This window comes from Sparus aurata, chromosome 22 (genome assembly GCF_900880675.1).
Source record: "Sparus aurata chromosome 22, fSpaAur1.1, whole genome shotgun sequence".
Classification (NCBI taxonomy): domain Eukaryota; kingdom Metazoa; phylum Chordata; class Actinopteri; order Spariformes; family Sparidae; genus Sparus; species Sparus aurata.
This window is the reverse complement of record NC_044208.1, coordinates 9608162-9627066: the sequence shown is the minus strand read 5'-3', so window position 1 is coordinate 9627066 and position 18905 is coordinate 9608162. Positions and strand designations below refer to the sequence as shown.

Below are 18905 nucleotides of genomic sequence, written 5' to 3'. Positions count from 1 at the left end.
TCAGCCGAAACGTCACATGCGTTTCTTAATCTCCACGACCCAGTGGGTTTGATGAAGCACCTCTATCCCCGCATTGAATCATATCACCGAGGAAGAAAGGACAGAGAAACAGAGTCAAATAGTCTCACATACTCTGTAAAAGCTTAAATGTGGCTTTATTTATGCTGCCTTCACCTCTCCACTCCACCACCACGCTCGCTGTTTGCGTTTCTGCTCGGTTGCCTCTCACTTACATCACCCTCCGTCATTAAAATAAAAAAAAACCCCAGTCTCCCAGCGCGACATGCAGGTCAGGTTAACGTCCTCACCGATGCATCGGATTCATTTGAATTTATCGCCTTTTTTTACCGTAAAATAACAATTCAAGTTCGTTTTAAATAACTTTCAGAATCGTGTTGATGGCACAGTGACTTGTGACAGGGTGAATGAAGTCTCTGTCACTTGTTTCTGCGCTATGTGACTTCAGTTCTCAACACGCGAGCTCTGTTCGTAGCCAGCAGCCGACGTTACGTCTGACAAACTGCCCCACGCCTGGGATTTGTGTTTTTAGAGACTGGCCTTGCGCTTGGAAACTGTAGGGGGCACCAAATCGCACAAAACGCCAATTTCCACACAATGTTGCTTTAAAGTACGGAGGCCGATATTCGCATAACCAGGTTTGCCAGATGCCTTACACTGAATGTGGATCAGGCGTGCAGAATATCCTATATAACCTGTAGACATAATATAAAGGAGCTCCTGCTGATAAATACTCCCAACGACAAACCGAGAGGATTACAAACAAAATCACGAGAATTGCGACATGATGTGACCTTCATTTTTTCAATCAGTTCAGTAAAATGCACATTTGTGGAACCACAGCCTCCTGAGAACATCTCTATCACCTTCTTTCTAATAAACTTACGGTGTTTTAGCATAATCTTTGTCTTCCAATCACAGGTTTTTTTGTGTAATGTAAATAAAAACATAAATATAAACACTGATATATGAACTGAATTCAGTTAACCATCTCTTCTTGGCCCGAGCGATGTCGGCGGAGTGCGTTCAGTTTCAGGGGACATGGAAGCAGAGCAGGAAATGTCTTCTCTTATCGCTTACTAATGCGTTTCCCTCAAACACACAGGCTTCTGTACTGATTGCGGATGTACAGTATCTCTGCTGGGAAATGAGGCCATATATTTACTGTAGTATGTAATGTATGTATGGACAGTCCACCACAGTGAGGGGATATACAAAGCAGGCGGGACTTTGTGTTCGATATTTTGTTTTTTCAGATTGTGTTTTTTAAAAGTTGTCTTGTGTATTTTATAATTGAGGTTTTATTTGCATGTATTGCTCAGATGGAAAAAAGCGCTTAAGACAACTGCCAATCATCTTGCAGCGGTCGGTCTAGACTGAAAGACATCTGAAAAATATAAAACAGACGATCAATATAGAAGAAAGGCAGAAGATATATATATATATATATATATATATATATATATATATATATATATATATATATATATATATATATATATATATATATATATATATAATCCACACATTTTATCCTGCAACTACATTATTTTCTTTACATTTTCACAAACTTGATGACGTGTCCACATTTTTATGTCAAATTCAAATAAACAAATCAACGCGCTGTATTTTCCCAACGAATATTTTTCAACTTTGTTAAAATGTATGTATGTATATTTGCTCATTGACTACTGAAGAATGAAATAAACAAAATGATTCAAACTGTTTCCTTTGTGTGTTTCATCTCCTTCTCATTTGACAGATTTTGTTATATTCTACACATATCAAAGGAGCTGTCAGAATTTTGGTTTAAAACCTTAAGGAGAATCAATATTTGGGGAAATAAGCGCTGACATCATGTCAAACACGCCTGTGTGCAGTTTCGCAGAGATGATGAAATTATTATTATTATTATTATTATTATTATTATTATTATTATTATTATTATTGTTATTATATATTGATTTAGATAGGCACCCCTCTCTTCTTGAACTCTGGGTAAATAGTTTTTGGGTGTGTTATTATCATGTCATGCACATGGACTTTAAGGACACAGTGGTTAAACACACAGGAAATAGCTCTGAGGGGCATTTTGTGATTTTTTTGCATCAGGAGAATTGTCAACAACAGCTGCAAGACAGTGATGATAATATGGTTTTCATCCTCACAGTAAAAGTTTGACATCACTGGTCATCAGCTTTGACTGCGTTTGAGCATCGTCGACCTCTCCTCGTCCTGATGGAGTCCTGTTGCTGCACCTACACACATACATTTCTTGCAATGTGAACTTGAAGATATGAAGAATATAAAACTCACATTACACAAGTAATTTCTTGACTGAATCTGCCTGTTTCTACAGGTAATAGTGGTTTACCTGAACGTCCATAAGCGTGCACACAGAGATCTTTGGCTCATGTTCATGACATACCAGACATCAGCAGATCTTCTGTCCTCATGCATCAGGGACACTGAACATCATGATAGGAGATTCGCATCCACCAGTTTTTTCAGCATAGATGAGTGTTAGATTTTTGAAATTCTCAATGTTGAGTCATTAGAGCACAGAATACGAGCTGTTACCAGTGTTTAACCACACAGTTTATAAAAATCAAACTTCATAGGTGGGTGCATGGTTTGGAAAAACCTGTTTTTGCAGCCAGGAAGACAATCACATCTATGCAAATCTACAGTTTTAGTCGTACCTACTATAGCTAAGCTAGCTAGCCAGTGTTGCCAACGTTAGCTAGCAAACATTTACGTTGCTAATGCTGGCTAATGTTAACATTGCTAATGGTAGCTTGCTAACGTTAGGGCGCTACAGTTGCCTGAACCAACTGTCGGAATTCTAACACAGAAACAAAATCACTTTGAACGCGACAAACAAAAAATGATTAATTTCATGCATCCTGACGATGCTTTTAGGGAAAATAGATTTTAAAAAATGAAATTCATAAACATGTTATCAATATGACCTTCAACAGTTTGGGATTCAGAGATTCAGTTGTGCTCTGCTAGAAGCTGCTAATGTTGCTTCGGCCCAAAAACCAGTGCTGAGGAGAGTTTTCACATTTCACAATCCTCCATATCTCACATTTGCAGCTGTACTCCCCTTAAACCTGCAATCAGACGGTGAAGTGTAAAATCTTTGGACTTCTCCTTTAAAAACAACACTAGACTTGGATCCAGGATCAGTCTGACGGGATGAGTCAGACGCTCCCTCAAGTCATTTGGCAGTATCTGTTTTAAGAGTTATGCTAACACGGTGGAATGAAACACACCCCTGGTTCATTCCAGTTGCACATTAAGCTCCGCCTCCATCCTCTTCCTGACTCACCTGAGTTGTCATTCCTCCACTGAGAGGACACCCGTACACCGAGAGACGAGAGAGAATATTCAGGAGGGGAAACTGGAATATTAACACCTCGACCTGCCGCTGACTACAACCAGTAAGTACTCAGCGCTGCTCAGACTGCAACAAGTTTACGCAGGACCAGCGACGCGTCAGCTGACTGATATCTCGTCTCAGCATCGCGCCTTGGGTGTTTCCTGCTTCACAGAAAGAGAAAATGGCGTCCAAATCGGAGGAAAATCTCTGCTGTCCCGTCTGCCAGGACATCTTTAAAGATCCTGTTCTTCTGTCATGCAGCCACAGCTTCTGCAAAGACTGTGTGCAGAGATGGTGGACAAGGAAACAAACACTCAAATGTCCTGTTTGTAAGAGGACTTCTTCAAGGAAACACCCGCCTCGTAACCTGGCGTTAAAGAACCTGTGTGAGGCCTTCCTGCTGGAGAGAGATCAGAGGTCTTCAGCAGCTCTCTGCAGTCTGCACTCTGAGAACCTCAAGCTCTTCTGTGTGGACCATCAGGAGCCGGTGTGTCTCGTCTGCAGGGATTCACAGAAACACACCGACCACAGATTCAGACCCGTCGACGAAGCTGCGCGGGAACACAAAGAGGAGCTCCAGAAATGCCTCAAACCTTTGCAGGAGAAACTGAAGCTCTTTGAAGGAGCTAAAAGAAACTGCGATCGAACATCAAAACAAATTAAGGCCCAGGCCCGAGACGCGAAGAGGCAGATCAGGAAGGAGTTCAAGAGGCTTCACCGGGTTCTCGAAAAGGAAGAGGAGGTCCGGGTGGCTGCTCTGAGGAAGGAGGAGAAGCAAAAACGCCAGGCGATGAAGCAAAAGACGGAGGCTCTGCGCGGAGAGATCGCGGCTCTTTCGGACGCGATCAGAGAGCGGCGACGGAGGAGCTGAGAGCTGAAGACGCCTCGTTCCTGCAGAACTACAAAGCTGCGCTGGAAAGAGTCCAGCAGCGCCCCCTGATGGATGACCCAGAGCCACTCACAGGGGCTCTGATAGACTTGACCACACACATGGGCAACCTGAGCTTCAAAATCTGGAAGAAGATGAAGGACGCGGTCCGTCACACCACTGTGATCCTGGATCCAAACTCTGCTCACCCTGAACTCCTCGTGTCTGATGATCTGACCAGCGTGAGAAGCAGAGAGCGACAGGAGCTCCCCGATAACCCAGAAAGGTTGGACAGCTCCTGCTTTGTGCTCGGCTCAGTGGGCTTTAAACCAGGTCATCACAGCTGGGTCGTTGAGGTTGGGGACAGTGCGCACTGGGTCTTGGGTGTGGCACCAGAGTCTCTTCAAAATAAAGGAGATGTAGACTTTCAGTCCAAGTTACTGACATTAGCCTTCTACGACGGGACGTACAAAGCAATCGGCCCAAATGATCAAATCTACGTTCTTCCAGTGAAGAAGCAGCTCCAGAGGATCAGAGTGGAGCTGGGCTATGGCTCTTTGTCATTTTTTGATGGAGACAAAATCATACGCCTGGTCCCACACACTTACAGTGAGAGGCTGTTCCCGTACATCGCCACAAGAGATAAACTCCCACTGAAAATTTTACCAGACACACCAGATATCAGAATACTGTTACCAAATACTACCAGCATGAGTGACGATGACGATGACGATGACGATGGCAATGACGATGATGACAATGACAATCAAGGCTGGTATGAGAGTGATAGTGAGACGATTTATGAGTTTAGGGGAACGCAAACGGATTACTTGAAATGCAACTTTAAGTTTTAACTTTATTAAACAAAATACATTCCATATCAAACACACAATAAAGGCATTTTCACAGACCCCCCCCTCCCCGACTTTGCACATGAAGAAGTCCTTCTAACTTTCCGAAGAGGACCAGCTGAGAACAATAAAGTATCATCGTAACTGCTGGAACAGGACCTATGTGGTTGAAACGTGACAGAAACCTTTGGCTTTTATTCAGCGATGCCATCCTGAGAGAGAAAATCCTTCCGATGGGAGAAAAAGGGAGAGGATAGAAAGAGAAGGTAAAGTGGGAGGTTGTCTATAAATTACCAGGTTAAATCACGGTCATGTCCGAAGATTATGTTTACTACTTTCTTCCAAATAAAACAACAGGATTGTAGCATAATTTATGTCTTCCAATCACAGGTTCTATGTAATTGTGTATATAAACCACTCACATGTGGTCTCAATTCAGTGGGAGACTGTTGACTGTTTTTTAGATTAACTTGATCAAAAAAATAATGTATATATACGTATTAAGTAGCTCAACAGGATTACACGCCTGGAAGTGCGAGATGGCTTTGAAACAGCGCTGAGACGGCCAGAAAGGAGATGAAAAGTTGAATAAATAACAAAAAGTAGCTGGTGGCTGGTCGACCGTTTGTTCGTCAGTGTGGAGTTTTGGGACAAGTGTAAAAAAACGACAAGAAATGGAGAAGAAGAGAGGTGAAAGAGCACAGAGGAAAAAACACAAAAATAAAAGAAGTGTGTGTGTCAGTGGAAGGAGAATCCAGATGCCGGCGGGCTGTCGCACCACTGGCTGATGAAATTAAGGACGTCCTGACACTCTGGACTGTGAGTGGTCTGCAGGGGAAGATGGACACAAAAGACAACCAATCACAACACAGCTTCAACATACACTGTCACCACTTCAAGTGTGGGGTGTACAGGTGTGTGTGTGTGTGTGTGTGTGTGTGTGTGTGTGTGTTTCGTTAAGATGCAAGATAATGATGCTGCGACTAGTCGACTGCTTATGCTGATTCCCAGAAAATCACTGATGTGGAGAGATGATGAAACAAACTGAAATGAGTTTGGCTTTTGTAAGAGAGACATCAAACAACTTCCCTTTGTGTGTGTGTGTGTGTGTCTGTGTGTGTGTGTGTAGAGAAATTTGACAAAACTAAAAATTTAAACAAAAAAAGTTCATCCATGTTCTCTGCTGTCTTTGACCAATATAAAACAAAAAACAACAACACAAGAAATCAGTCAGACATCTTAAATCAGTCCTTCTCACCTTCGTGGCCATGAGGAATTTGTTCCAGTCTTCCTTGTTGGCCGCTTTCCCCACAGGAGAGAACTCCACCTTGTTCCTCAGCACCGGGTAGCCTGGGGGCAGGAACACCACAGAGTGAGGAGGGTAAAACTGAGGAAATCGACACTACAGTGAGGTTTAACCTCGTTGCTGCTGGAGTTTTTTATATTGTAGCTTTACATTGTCCTCATATGAAAACTTTAAAGGAGCCGGTTACCCTTTAAATAAAGGTGTTTGTAACAGGCCTTAGTTAAAAAGATGTTTAATAACATTATCATGAACAATTAATGTGTTAAAGGGGCACTGTGTAGTTTTGGGCGTCAATTTTATTCAGTAGAGAAAGATGTTTTTACGCCTAAACAAACTAAATAAACAACTGACCATAAAGAATATTACAGTTTTATTCTGTTTTACTTTGTTTATATGTGGCGGACCCTGCCACCTTTCAAGCTTCAAACCATGTTCTGGGACCTCTTTTTCCTCTGAGAATAGCTTGTTTATTCAGTAACAGAAAAGACAAATATTTCTGACTTTTGTATCAATTTCTTCTCTAAAAATACAGAGTGGCTTTTTAGATGAAATCTATAATTCGTTTTACATTTTGTGCTTTTTCATGTTAAAGTCTTTTACAGTTAAAAAGTTTAATATCCCCACCAACAGGAGCTCTTCTCTCACACAGAAAAAACTGCTCCTGAAACGCCTCGTCAGTTTAGTTCTGTGTCATTCTTGTGACATCACATTAGAACACAGAGTCTCACATTTGCACAAAGTACGTCTATAATCACGGTAGAAGTGAAGCTAACTGGGAGCTGAAAACAAGACAGAGCCGGCCAGAGACAGAGTGAGCGGTGCTGGCTCTTGCGTGTGTGAGCTGACCAATCAGCACAGACTTGGGAGACTTAAAGAGACAGTTTCAGTTTGAGAAAACTAATTAGTTTTTTTAACATTACAGCATACAAACCTGTTAATAAAAGCCTAATGTATCTTTGGGAGCATATTAAGCCAATTTGAAGTGTTTTGTTAAGAAAATGCATAATTAACAACTGCTATGTGCTGCTATGTGGGGAAATTTAGTAAATATAAAGGAGACTGATGTACAAAAGTTAAAAAGCATGTGTTTTTGTACACTAAATGTGAACATTTACTTCACCTCTGATATCTTTTCAGTGTTGAATTCATCTGATTTGATGAGTAAACAGGATAGTTGAGTTCAGCGAGTGTGTTTGTATATATATATGTGTGTGTGCGTCAGTTACCGGTGAGGATGCAGGGCAGAGAGCGCAGGCCGGTGTTGACGGCCACCAGCGAGGCTTCATACGAGTTCCTCTCGTCGCGTGGCAGAACTTGCTCCAACCGATTGTCCATGGACACCATCAGCACCCAGTCACGGATCTGCTCCCGCTGGGCATCCTGTAACACACACACACACAAACATCAGCCTCACCAGTGTGTCCAGCGGGATGTTTAAGTTTGAAGTGTTCGGTGGATGGATCTCTTACAGTGACACAGAGTTTGGAGGGAACCGGAACCTCAAAGGGAATATCAGTGTCGACGAAGTCCGAGTGGTCCAGAGCGTCCAGGGTCCCCTCTTCCACCGCCTGGAGGCAGAAATCAACCAGTCAGAAACGAAAAGTCCAGTGCTGATTTGAGACGCTAACATGTCATCATGTCCAGCTCTACAGTTGAGTTGAGACAGTTAACTCACGTCACACAGATCCAGGAAGTGATTGAGGAAGATGAAGGCCATGTTCTCCCAGCCAACAGCCTGACACGTTAAAAAGAAAAAAAGGAACATGCATCGTTAATCTGGTACACAGGTTCATGTATCCGTCAGAGGAACTGGGATGTTCTTCTAGTACAAAATGTACGGAAGCCCAGAGAGGCAATGAAAAAAAAAAATCATCGGTAGGATCATCTAAAAAAAATAAAAATAAATTGTTTATCAAATGTTATGTCCATGAAGAACAGGTGAGAGGACACTTAGGCTTACTAATTTCATTTTTCCTAAATAAGACTCAACACATTCTTGTTTTCTTCTTTGTGAGTTTTAAATTCTCTCTGTGTAGTCTAGACACAAGTTATATTGTGTGTTAGCAAACAATGTGATTTAAAAAAAAAATGTTTTCATGGACAGAAAAAAAAGAATTACCTAAAATTATCCTGGCTAAACTTTTTTTCTTCATTTAGCCAGAATGTCTCAGGGCTGTCCAATAAACATTTTAAAAGCTGAGAGCTTCAGAGCTTTTTCCAGGCACCAGGTAGACAGTTATTAAGTGTAAAGACTAAAAATCTGATCTTAAGAGGAAGAACTTGTGCTTCTTCCTCTCCTTACGGTGGACTCACCCTGCAGGCCAGTCCCGCCTCGTAGAACGCCTTGTCTGCAGGAACGAGCTCGGTGTGACGCAGCAGAGACACCGACAGCTTGGCTGCTATGCTGATCTGCAACAGAACAGCAGCAGAAGAAGAAGAAGAAGCTTTAATTTGAAAATGACTAATAAAACCACTATCAACCTGTTGCCTCCAGCTGTGCAGAAAGAAGTAGCGAGTTCAGCTCTGACATTAAAAATATCGTTTATCTATCAGAGCCTTGTTTTGTTAAAAAAGGTAAAAAATAATCTGTGGCGTTTGGAGTACCAGCTGCTCCACTCCTCTGGCGGCAGATCTCGTTGCGTAGTAGTGAGCGATCAGCAGCATCTGTTCAAAGTCTTCATGAGCCGGAGAGTTCGCCTCGGCCGACCTGGACATGTTCTCACACTGAAAATCACAAAGAAAAAACTAAATCACCCCTCAGCTTCACAGCAATTACTACATTTAGCATTATACTCCACATTAGAAGGTGCTTTTCATCTCAGGCGATTCTGTTGTGGTCTACCAGCTGCAGCAGGAAGTTGCGGAGGTCGCCCCACATCCGGTACGACTCTGGTCCATCGGTGTCAGGAAGGTTAATCAGGTCCAGGAACAGGCGCTTGTAGATGTTAAAGTTCTGAGAATAACAATGGTGAAATGTATTGTTCGTCTTTCCACAGATGCTTCGTGGTTTCATCACAAACAGGGTGACTACAGGTATCAGACACTTACATTTGACACTTTTTAAGACCTTTTCGAGATATCTTTCACCGAATTTAAGACAGAGGAGAGCATTGCAGGTTACAGTATAAAGGTGAGCGGAATATATGCAGTCGCATGCAGGGGAGATTTCATGCCAACAGGTAAGTGCAACTATAAGTAAAAAAACTGTATTCGGTTCAGTGGCAAGTATAAAGATTTGTAGCATCAGAAATTATGACTTTAACAAAGAAGAGGAGCCATTTGGTCAAAAAAAAAGAAGAAAAAAAAAGAAAATGAAGAGATAGACAAATAAATAAATAAAATGTCTGCGGCAATTAAGACCTTGTGGATTCACATTTACGACTTTCACATATATTTGTAGTGGAAAATACGACACATGGGACTTCCTTTAATCGACTGACTCCTTATAACACTGGTCAGGCCAGGAATGTTGTTTCGGACACAATCCTGGTGCCAACATCGACAGGGGTAAGGAGTTATGTCTGGTTTTTTTTTCGTGTTTTCTTACGTTACCAACCTCGCCCTTTGTCTCATCCTTGGCTTTGAGTCCCAAAAGGTAATAATTGTCCAGTGCGTTGACGTATAGACTCCAGATGTGGGTGTAACTTGGCTTGTGTGCATGTATATAAGTAAAACCCACAAGAGCATGTTTAATGGTTGAAGCGCCCACTTGCAAGTGTTGAATAAAGGGACGTCAGCTCTCCCCTGTGTTTGGTCCTCCGTTCACAAGAAATTGCAGCGACAAAATGACAACATACCGACACATGGGAGATACGACTCGAGATATATGACCCTGGTTTGTGACTTTGTTATTCAATTTTCACAAAGCAACACTGATGTTATTGTCTGGTGAAAACTGCACAGACTTTGGTGGATATCTTCGTCGAGATAACATATAACCTAGGATTTTTTTGAAGGTGTAGACTGGAGGGAGAGATGATAAATAAATTGGAGCTGCCATTGTGAATATGAAGTTAAAGGTGTTTGTTCAGTACCTGAGTGTTCGGCGGAGCTCCGTGCTGTATGTAGAGCTGCAGAGCCTTCAGAGCCTCTTCCTCCTTGATGAGGTGCGTGGCGTACAGAGCGACGTACTTATGGAGGATCTTAAAGTTCTGACAAAAACACGACAGGGAGAGTGAGGGATGATTTCAAACACAAACTGCACAGCTCTGAATTTTCTAATTTCTATTTATAATTCTTGACTTGCAGTACATGTTTTTTTAATCTTTCTTTTTATGTTGCTACTTGCTATGTGCACTAAAACACCAAGGCAAATGACTTTTTTTGTAGAAGCCTACTCAGCAATAAGCCTAATTCTGATTCTGACGAGGAGCGCGGACATGTTGCGCCAGGTTTTCATGAGCGATACCCCTGCACTACATGACATTAAACCATCCAAAAAAACAAACTGTAGCCAACTGCAGTATGTTAACACTACAACATACTCTCATAAATGCAGTCTTGTGCAAAATTGCCTATTCGCCCCTTACATGTGTTCTTAACTGCTCGATAATCTGAGCTTCATATTCAACAGTTTCCGCCAGGGCTGCGACTAATGATTATTTAAATTGTCACTTAATCTGTCAATTACTTCCTTAACAAATCGATCACTTGTTTCCTGTAAAAGATACGTGAAAACAAGATGATGATCTCAAATGTCTTGTTTTGTCCACAACCCTAATAAATCCAGTTTCCTGTCATAGAGGAGGAAAGAAACAAGGAAATATTCACATTTAAGAAGATGGAAATAGCTGAAAACGAATGGTTTAACAGATGAATTGTTGAAGCTCAAGTTTGCACCATTTATCCAAACGGATAATCTATCCAGGAGGGTGAGGCTGATTGTGTGTACAGTACCTGTTTCGATGCTGTATCCAGACATTTGTCCCACTGGCCTCTCTCTGCGTACATGTCCAGAGCCGCCATGACATCCACACCCACCAGCTGACCGCACGCAGGCAATCACAACAAACACATTTTTCAGTCTCATTGACGATAACAAAATCAAATGTCAACTTCCAGAAATCCCGTGAAGCAGTTTCTGTCTCTTTCCGATCGGTTTCACTTCCTGCACAATGTGAAGACTTTCCCCGCAGTGTTTCACCTGGTTCACATTCATTTGAGTGAATGAATGACAGCCCAATCAGGCTCAAACCTACTGCTCAGTATTGGATCAATATCATTGCAAGAGTTCCCTGGATAAATTTGATCCAGTCGGTAACAGAGTGTGTAGTTGTACTTACAGAGTCCACTTTGCCTTGGTTCTTAAGGTGCTCTTTGTATTTCTGGTCCACATATTCCTCGTACCTGCCAAAGATCAGAGTGATGACATACAGGGCAGGTAAAAACTACAGATAACTCCAATTAACCTGACCTGGAGACAGTTATCTTTTCAATGTCAATCTTAGATTTTTCTTCTGTTTTGTCTGCAATAATAACTGTGAAACACTGCGTGTGTGTACGTGCACGTGTGTCTTTGTCTTTAAACCTCGGCTTCAGCTCCTTGGCGACTCTCTTGGCTTTGTTCCACTCCTCGCCCTCGATGAAGACATCGATCGCCTCTTTGATGAGGCTCATGTTCAGGTAGAGGTCAGCAGCCTGAAACATGTGAGCACAAAGAAAAAAAGCGGGTTGAAACGGGGCAGATTCGCACCGAGGCGCGGCTCGTGTGCTTGCGTGTGTGTTGACTCACAGCGTTGAACTTCCTCAGCTGCGTGAGCCGCGGCCCGACCACCAGGATCACCTCCATCGCTCGATCTCCGCTGAGGAACTTGATGGACAACTCTGCTGCCTGGAAAACACACACACACACACACACACACACACACACACACACACACACACACACACACACACACACACACACACATATATCAACACACACATCGGAGCACACAAAAAGACCTCTGGTGAGAACAAAATGAATCAAAGTTAGCTTTCATTGGTTGGTACTCGCTCACTAGATTTAATTAGACTAGCCTTTGTATGTTTCAATTGTTTTGGTAACTCCGGAGAAGGGGCAGAGGTTAAGTGACCGTACCGGTAGATTAAATAAAATCTAATGTGCACTTTCAGGCATTCTACAGGAAGCCACTTATTGATCCTGTTGACCCTGCGACCTTGGCTCGAACACCACCAGGAGACCAAACGTCCAGTTCTCAAATGAAAACACGCTTGTCTTTCTTCTACTCGCGCTGGTTAATCAAACTCCCGAAAGCGAAAGAATTGATCTCTGAGACCCTGTGACCTTTCTCTTTCAGCGCCACCATCAGACCAGCCTTTCAGATTCTAAATGATCTGATCTCCATTGCACCTCGATCAATAACACACAATACCCACCGTGTGACCCCTGAGTGAGATCTATTGATGTCGGTGACACTGTGACCTTTCACAGTAAGAGAACGTTGGCTACAATTATTAACCTGTTCTATCATCTGTCCACCGCAGCGCTGAATGTGATACAACCAATAGGAGCAATGTTGTGTTTCAGTTGGAGGCGTTTTTTTCGGCTTAGCCCTTATTTTGTTTGTTAGTTATTTTTTCTATGATTAGATTAGATGTAGTAACACCCACGTTGCAGTGCCCTGCGAGTATAAGAAAGAGTTTATTATGACATGAAGACGAAGGAGTGGTGATCACACACAGGTACTCTTTGGGTGGACGGCTCATTGCACTGGTGTAATATCTGCCCAATCTAATACATCTAGGTGCAGGGTGCCCCAGACTGTTGTTGGGACAGAGTTCTAGGATGAAGTGTTGGGGCTACATTGCAATTCAAACTGATGTTTTCCAGAGGCACACATCAAAGAACTCTCTGTTGCGTCAGTGTATTTCGGTCCTTTTTCTTTACAACGACCACAAAACAATCACTACTAGTTCGCTGATGTCTCGGCTATTAGCTTGCTAGCTAACCTCACATTGTTAATACTGATCCGTGCATGACGGTCCCACATTCTGATGTATTTCAATGTCACTGAGGTATCTTGAGGCAACACATTCTGATTTTTGAATTTACTTAGTGTAGATTAAATGATGACTAATTGTTTCTCCTCATGTGAGTTAAAGAGTGCAGACATTGTGAGGCTCGCAGCTCCAGGTGTCCTAAAGTAGTTTTTCAACTGGTGAAGTCTAAAGGTTAACACACGGCAGGCCATCATAAAGTACTAAAACCTGAGGTTGGCCCCCGCCAAATGGTGGGAGATGACCGAACGCTTATGTTCCCGTAGAGGGATGGGGAACCCATTTGGGTCATTTTGGGGACAAGACCTACAGTTGACCGCAGCCAGGTCAGATGCGTTAGGGAGAAGAGTAGGGAAACAGGTCAACTCCTCTTTTAGTCTATTGGATAATATGCTAAAATGACCAATTAGAAGAAGTGGGTGTTTACTGGAAAGAGGGCTCTAAAGGCCAGTGCAGGGGAAGAAACGGGGGTGGCACTTGGAAAAACCTCCTAAGAAGCAAGAGCAAGAGCGTTTTTGGCATTGTTTTGTCCACAGATTTGATAATATCAGAACGCGGCCGCTTCTGACCCGGATTCAAGGCGCTAGATTCTGTGTTAATAAAGATTGCTTCTTCATTCCACCCGCCTTGCCTCCACAGACTCCTTTTATGATCAAACTACACGCCGACACCTTAAAGAAGAGAAGCCCAGAAACCACATCACACATCCCCCCTTTGATGCATATGATGCCAAAATTTGACTTAAGTCCAGTAGCGAAGTTGCTGCAGTTGGTACCGCTCCTCTAATCTTAGTTCAAGCAGTAGTAAATAGTTCAGCGATTATTCTTTCAGAGCTATAAATGGAGCTGTTTTCGTGCTGACTGTATGTAAATGCACGTGAAATTGTGTCCTTCACCTTCATCCAGCACTTCTCCATCAGGGCGGTGTTGGAGTCGTCCTTCACCTTCAGGTAGCACTCCACAGCCCGGGAGTGTTCACCCGACTGCTCCCACTCCCTGGCCTGTTCCAGCAGGCCCTCCACACTCCTGTAACAAACACACAGAGTGAGAGTCACAAGCAGGAGACACCAACATTCATCTCATCCGATGGTGGAATCAGCACAAGCATCAAATATGTAACAAGGCACTGGCATGAATAGAATGGATATCTGGGCCAATTAGGGCCGAAACAGCCATCGCGCCTCGTTTTAAAATATCAATCAGAATAATTAAATTTTGCAGTTATCATGCTTTCGTCATTCCAAGACTGAAGAGTGCAACTTGCAAAAAATAAAAAAGAAGAAAAGAAAAACGGAAGAATAGAAGACGATATATAATAAAAACATTCACATGCAACATTGTTAAACAATCGATGTCTCTTCAGTCTCTGGTCATCACATATTAATGCACTCAACAGGAAAAACGTTCTTTCTGTGTTCCCACTGTAGCTATAATAAAAACTATTTGTAATTTACATAAGGCGGTCTTTCAAAAAGGGTTCATGTTGTTATTTTCACTTATCCACAAATGATCCCAGCACCTGACAGGAAGGAATAACGTTTGTTCTGGCAGCTGACTCGACGTCATTGTAAATGAAGGTCACCACTAAACGATCTCTGAAGAATGAAAAATGGTAAAGGAAAAAAAAGACGATTCGACTGGCGTGCACCTCTTAACAAACTAAAGTTCGATCATGGCTTGCAGACGCCTTTAAGAGACAGGAAGCCTTGCATTTATCTGGAGCGTGAGCCTTAAACTCTGCAGGAATAATTCAGTGTTTTCTCACTTTAACCCTCTTCCCTGCTCGTTTCCATTGGCAACTTTTGATGTTCTCTCCCACAAGTCATTAAAGAGAGAGAAGCGATGGGAGGAGGATGAGAGCTGCGCGCTGCCGGCTAACTAACGAGCTATTCCTTGTTGGTAGTTTCAATTCGGGAGAACACATGAGCTGTGTTTTAATAAAGCATCAAACCGACTCTTTGTGCATAGATTATGCTGCCGGGCGAGATGGGAGAGTCTGTAAAATGTTCATAGAGCTCTTTGTGGTTTCCCTCTGGTCTTTTAAAGGGTTTCTTTATAACATTACAGGTCAACAAAATCTGATTGAAAACTCTTAAAATAAAGCCCCGCAGATACCAAACCTTGGATCTATAATTACGAGTCTCGTTGACGAGGCTTCTAGCATCTGCTGCTGCTGCTGCTGTTGCAACTATAACAAGATGCAGCTTCAGTGAACGCTTTTATTTATATTTAATCAGGAAGGGATCACAGTTTTCCTCCTGTTGCTTCTGTGTAATGAGAGGAAAACACTGGTAAATGAAGGTAAATTAAATCACCATTTCAGCGCTCAATGGACTAGAGCCTGACCGATATATCAATCAGCTGACTTGATCGACAGCTATTGGCTTATCACGGCTATAATTGCTATATATCCGTGTCTGTATATACCGTATATAGTCTTATATGTATTGATTGGAAAAGCATCATTTTTATTATTATAGTGAAGAGAAACATTCTCGTGATGATTTAGAAACGGTGTACTTTATCAGACTCTCTAAGCTTGGTTGTGTTTTTGCGGGTAACGAAATACAAGCTGTTGTTTCAGAGAATCTTCCCTCAGGCCATCTCGTGACTCTGCTTTTTTGCTTTTTGTGCTTGTGTTCAACAGTTCGTTCCAAGCTGACCGGCAAAAAAACTGACTACATTTTAAATAATTTATTTAAAGGAACAGTTCACCCCAAAAATGAATGATTCTGTCATTATTTACACACTCCCATGCTGATGGAGAGTCAGGTGAAGTTTCCACCTCTCTGGAGCTTCACAGCAAAACAGTCTTGCAGCATTCTCCTCAACAACTGAAGTAGCTGGGGACTTGTTTTTAAATGCAGTGTGCGTTGAGAGACTCGATAACGTCTTTTCAAAAAAATGTTTGGATCTCAAACTTCCGGTGATTTGGATTACGCCAGAGGAGGATTTGACGTTAACATTTTTTGGGTTATTTCTTTCACATTTCAAAAACAAGTCTGCAGCTACTGCAGTTGTTCAGGGGAATGCTGTTGATACTGTTAAGCTCCAGAAATGTTTTTGTGACCTGACTTTCCATCAGCATCGGTGTGTTTTTTTTGGTGAATTGATCCTTTAAATTTGACCACGTGGCCTTGGTGTGGTACATTCCCCTAGATAACATATCTTTTGAAAGAAGAATCTAAAAATGTAAATGAAAATACTTGTTTGTGTTGAAATGACAAAACAGTTGGTGCCGAAAAAAGCTGAAATCCAAAGTCAAATATCTGCTGATGCTTAGATATCTGAATTTTTATGAGCATCAACCCCGAAAATCCAATATTCATTGTGATCTACTGTGAAGTCTTGATGAATACTGATTTTTTCTATTTCTTTCTGTTTTATTCTCACCGGATTCCCTTCTTGGATGTCTCCTTCTCGTACTCCTCCTGGAGTATGGAGAGCTTGTTGGGGAGGTACTCCTTGCAGATTCTCATGGCGTCGCTCCACATGTCTGCATCCTGAGCAACACAAACAAGAAGACACAGAGGAATAAGGGAACATACGGAAAGGTGGTCGAGTCCAGGATGGGTAAAGTTTCAGTAAAATGAAGAAATCCTTTTAGCTCAGAACATTTTGAGACTCTTTCCTTGGCTCCCGTAGTCACCTTGTAATATTTAACAGCCATCTCTGGTCTCTGGGCTCGGAGCAGGAAGGCTTCTGCCTTCTGGAAATCTTTCTGTTCAAAGCAGAACTTGGCTTGGCCCACCAGAACCTCAGACACACTCTCTGGATCGTGGCCCTCAGCAACCCGCTGCGCACTGGCCCAGTCCTTGTTGTGAACATACCTGGAGCACACACACACATAAACACATGGCCAAAAAACTATATGAAAAAACACAACTTTTGTAGATGCTAAAATGCAACTGTAGAGATGGATGCTCTCTGTAAATTTCAGAGAGCAGACACTGTGTGGAAGGTGGAAACACTATTTAAAAACACATTATAGGCTATGATTAATATCATGTGCGCAGGATTTATAGTAAAAAGGTGAAAATATGCAATAAAGCAGCAGCATGACCCTTTACAATTACTGCAGCTTTTACAAACTGAGTTAAATCCTCAAACACTTTGAGCGAGTGAACTCTGTGAACCTCCATTAATAATTAATAGGAGCCGTATCTGCAATAGTGTTGGAGGAAGTATTCAGATCCATCACTGAAGTAATACCACACTTTAACACACTGTTACAGGGAAAAGTTGTGTATTGGAAAGGTATGGAGGGATGATCAGGAAAAACTAAAAGTATTCAAATTTAAAGTGCTAAATCCGTTGACAGTTTACTAAAATTACTCAGTTCAACTCAAATCCCGATATCAATACTTTCTTCATCTCTTAATCAACTAACCCGCTCTAGATGTACCCCCGAGTCTAACAGGCTTAGGTGACAGTCTCACTGAGCTACATGTGTTAGCGTGGCCGGCGCCACCATCATCATCTGCAGCACTCACATGAACACGGCTTCTTTGGGTTTCCCCGCTTTGATGAACTCGACCTCAGCCTCAGGAAACTTTCCCTGGACGACGAAACAGTTACAGAATATCATGACCGGCACCGCTCGGTGTGTGTGACATGTCATCTCAAAGCATTCTCAGAGAGGAGATAACAAGAAAGGTATGCAGGAACGCTGGGAGAGTCGAAAACCAGTCCATGTTGAAATTAAACTCCAACAGGAGCCAAGTGTCACATATAGGAATATGTGTTGAAATAAAAGGTAAAATTGGTAACACTTTATGGTAAACATTGTTTATAATTAAAGTTTAGACGACCTTAGTTAATAGTTATTTCACTGTTAATAAAACAATGAAATGCTGTTAAAAACATTTATTAAGGAATTGCAAAGGTTTATAAACATCATTTGTATCTAACAATCATTTAAATAATGTTTACAGATGCACTACACAGTATTTAATAACGTTTGACAAGGTATTAATATATCAGTTGCAACTTTCCTATAATCAATTATTTAATTAATGGTTTATAAAGCATTTAGTTCTTTGTTAACAATAACTGTTAACTAACGTTTAAGTAACTCTAAATGTACCATTCATTAATCAAAGTTATGCTAAGGGCTTAGGGAGAAAGTTATTATTTTTACAAGCCTGTTCTGTGTTTGAGCTGGAATATTGTTAAAAAGACGACAGATAAATATTGCGGACCACAAAAAAACATATCGGTAAAGGAGTATACAATGAATGAATGTCTGTGGAATTGCAACAAAACAATCCCTGCGTTTATGGTGATAGGTGTAATGCAGAGGTACGGTCACGGTACGGACAGCAGGCAGGTTAGAGTCTGCAGCAGGACCCTGACGGACTCACCTCGTCCTCCAGGTATATGGCGTGCTTGAAGTGGATCTCTGGGATCTTTTCCTTACACGAGAGACGAGCCAAATCAAAGGCAAAGTCAAACGTGCTGGAGAGTTAAAAAAAAAGAA

At 42.0% G+C, this 18905-nt stretch overlaps 2 protein-coding genes across 2 annotated transcripts in view; one reads left to right on the top strand and one right to left on the bottom strand.

The window, feature by feature from the left end:
• The first annotated feature begins 3541 nt into the window (after positions 1-3541).
• LOC115574391 (E3 ubiquitin-protein ligase TRIM39-like) lies at positions 3542-4296 on the top strand. Its single transcript, XM_030405892.1, has one exon. It carries the CDS (start codon positions 3585-3587, stop codon positions 4272-4274), a length of 690 nt encoding a protein of 229 aa, XP_030261752.1. The 5' UTR covers positions 3542-3584; the 3' UTR covers positions 4275-4296.
• Positions 4297-5109: 813 nt separating this feature from the next.
• The window catches only part of ift172 (intraflagellar transport 172), a 45223-nt gene continuing 31427 nt past the window's right edge, over positions 5110-18905 (bottom strand). Inside the window, exons 31-48 of the mRNA XM_030405891.1 lie at positions 18790-18883; positions 17920-17984; positions 17076-17256; positions 16820-16929; positions 14323-14452; positions 12160-12258; positions 11956-12065; positions 11711-11774; positions 11325-11411; positions 10463-10579; positions 9271-9381; positions 9033-9152; positions 8742-8837; positions 8104-8163; positions 7898-7996; positions 7655-7808; positions 6381-6472; positions 5110-5950 (exon numbers count right to left, since the gene is read on the bottom strand). Coding sequence (XP_030261751.1) covers positions 5861-5950; positions 6381-6472; positions 7655-7808; positions 7898-7996; positions 8104-8163; positions 8742-8837; positions 9033-9152; positions 9271-9381; positions 10463-10579; positions 11325-11411; positions 11711-11774; positions 11956-12065; positions 12160-12258; positions 14323-14452; positions 16820-16929; positions 17076-17256; positions 17920-17984; positions 18790-18883 — 1879 coding nt within the window. The 3' untranslated portion in view covers positions 5110-5860. The remainder of the gene's footprint in view (positions 5951-6380; positions 6473-7654; positions 7809-7897; positions 7997-8103; positions 8164-8741; positions 8838-9032; positions 9153-9270; positions 9382-10462; positions 10580-11324; positions 11412-11710; positions 11775-11955; positions 12066-12159; positions 12259-14322; positions 14453-16819; positions 16930-17075; positions 17257-17919; positions 17985-18789; positions 18884-18905) is intronic.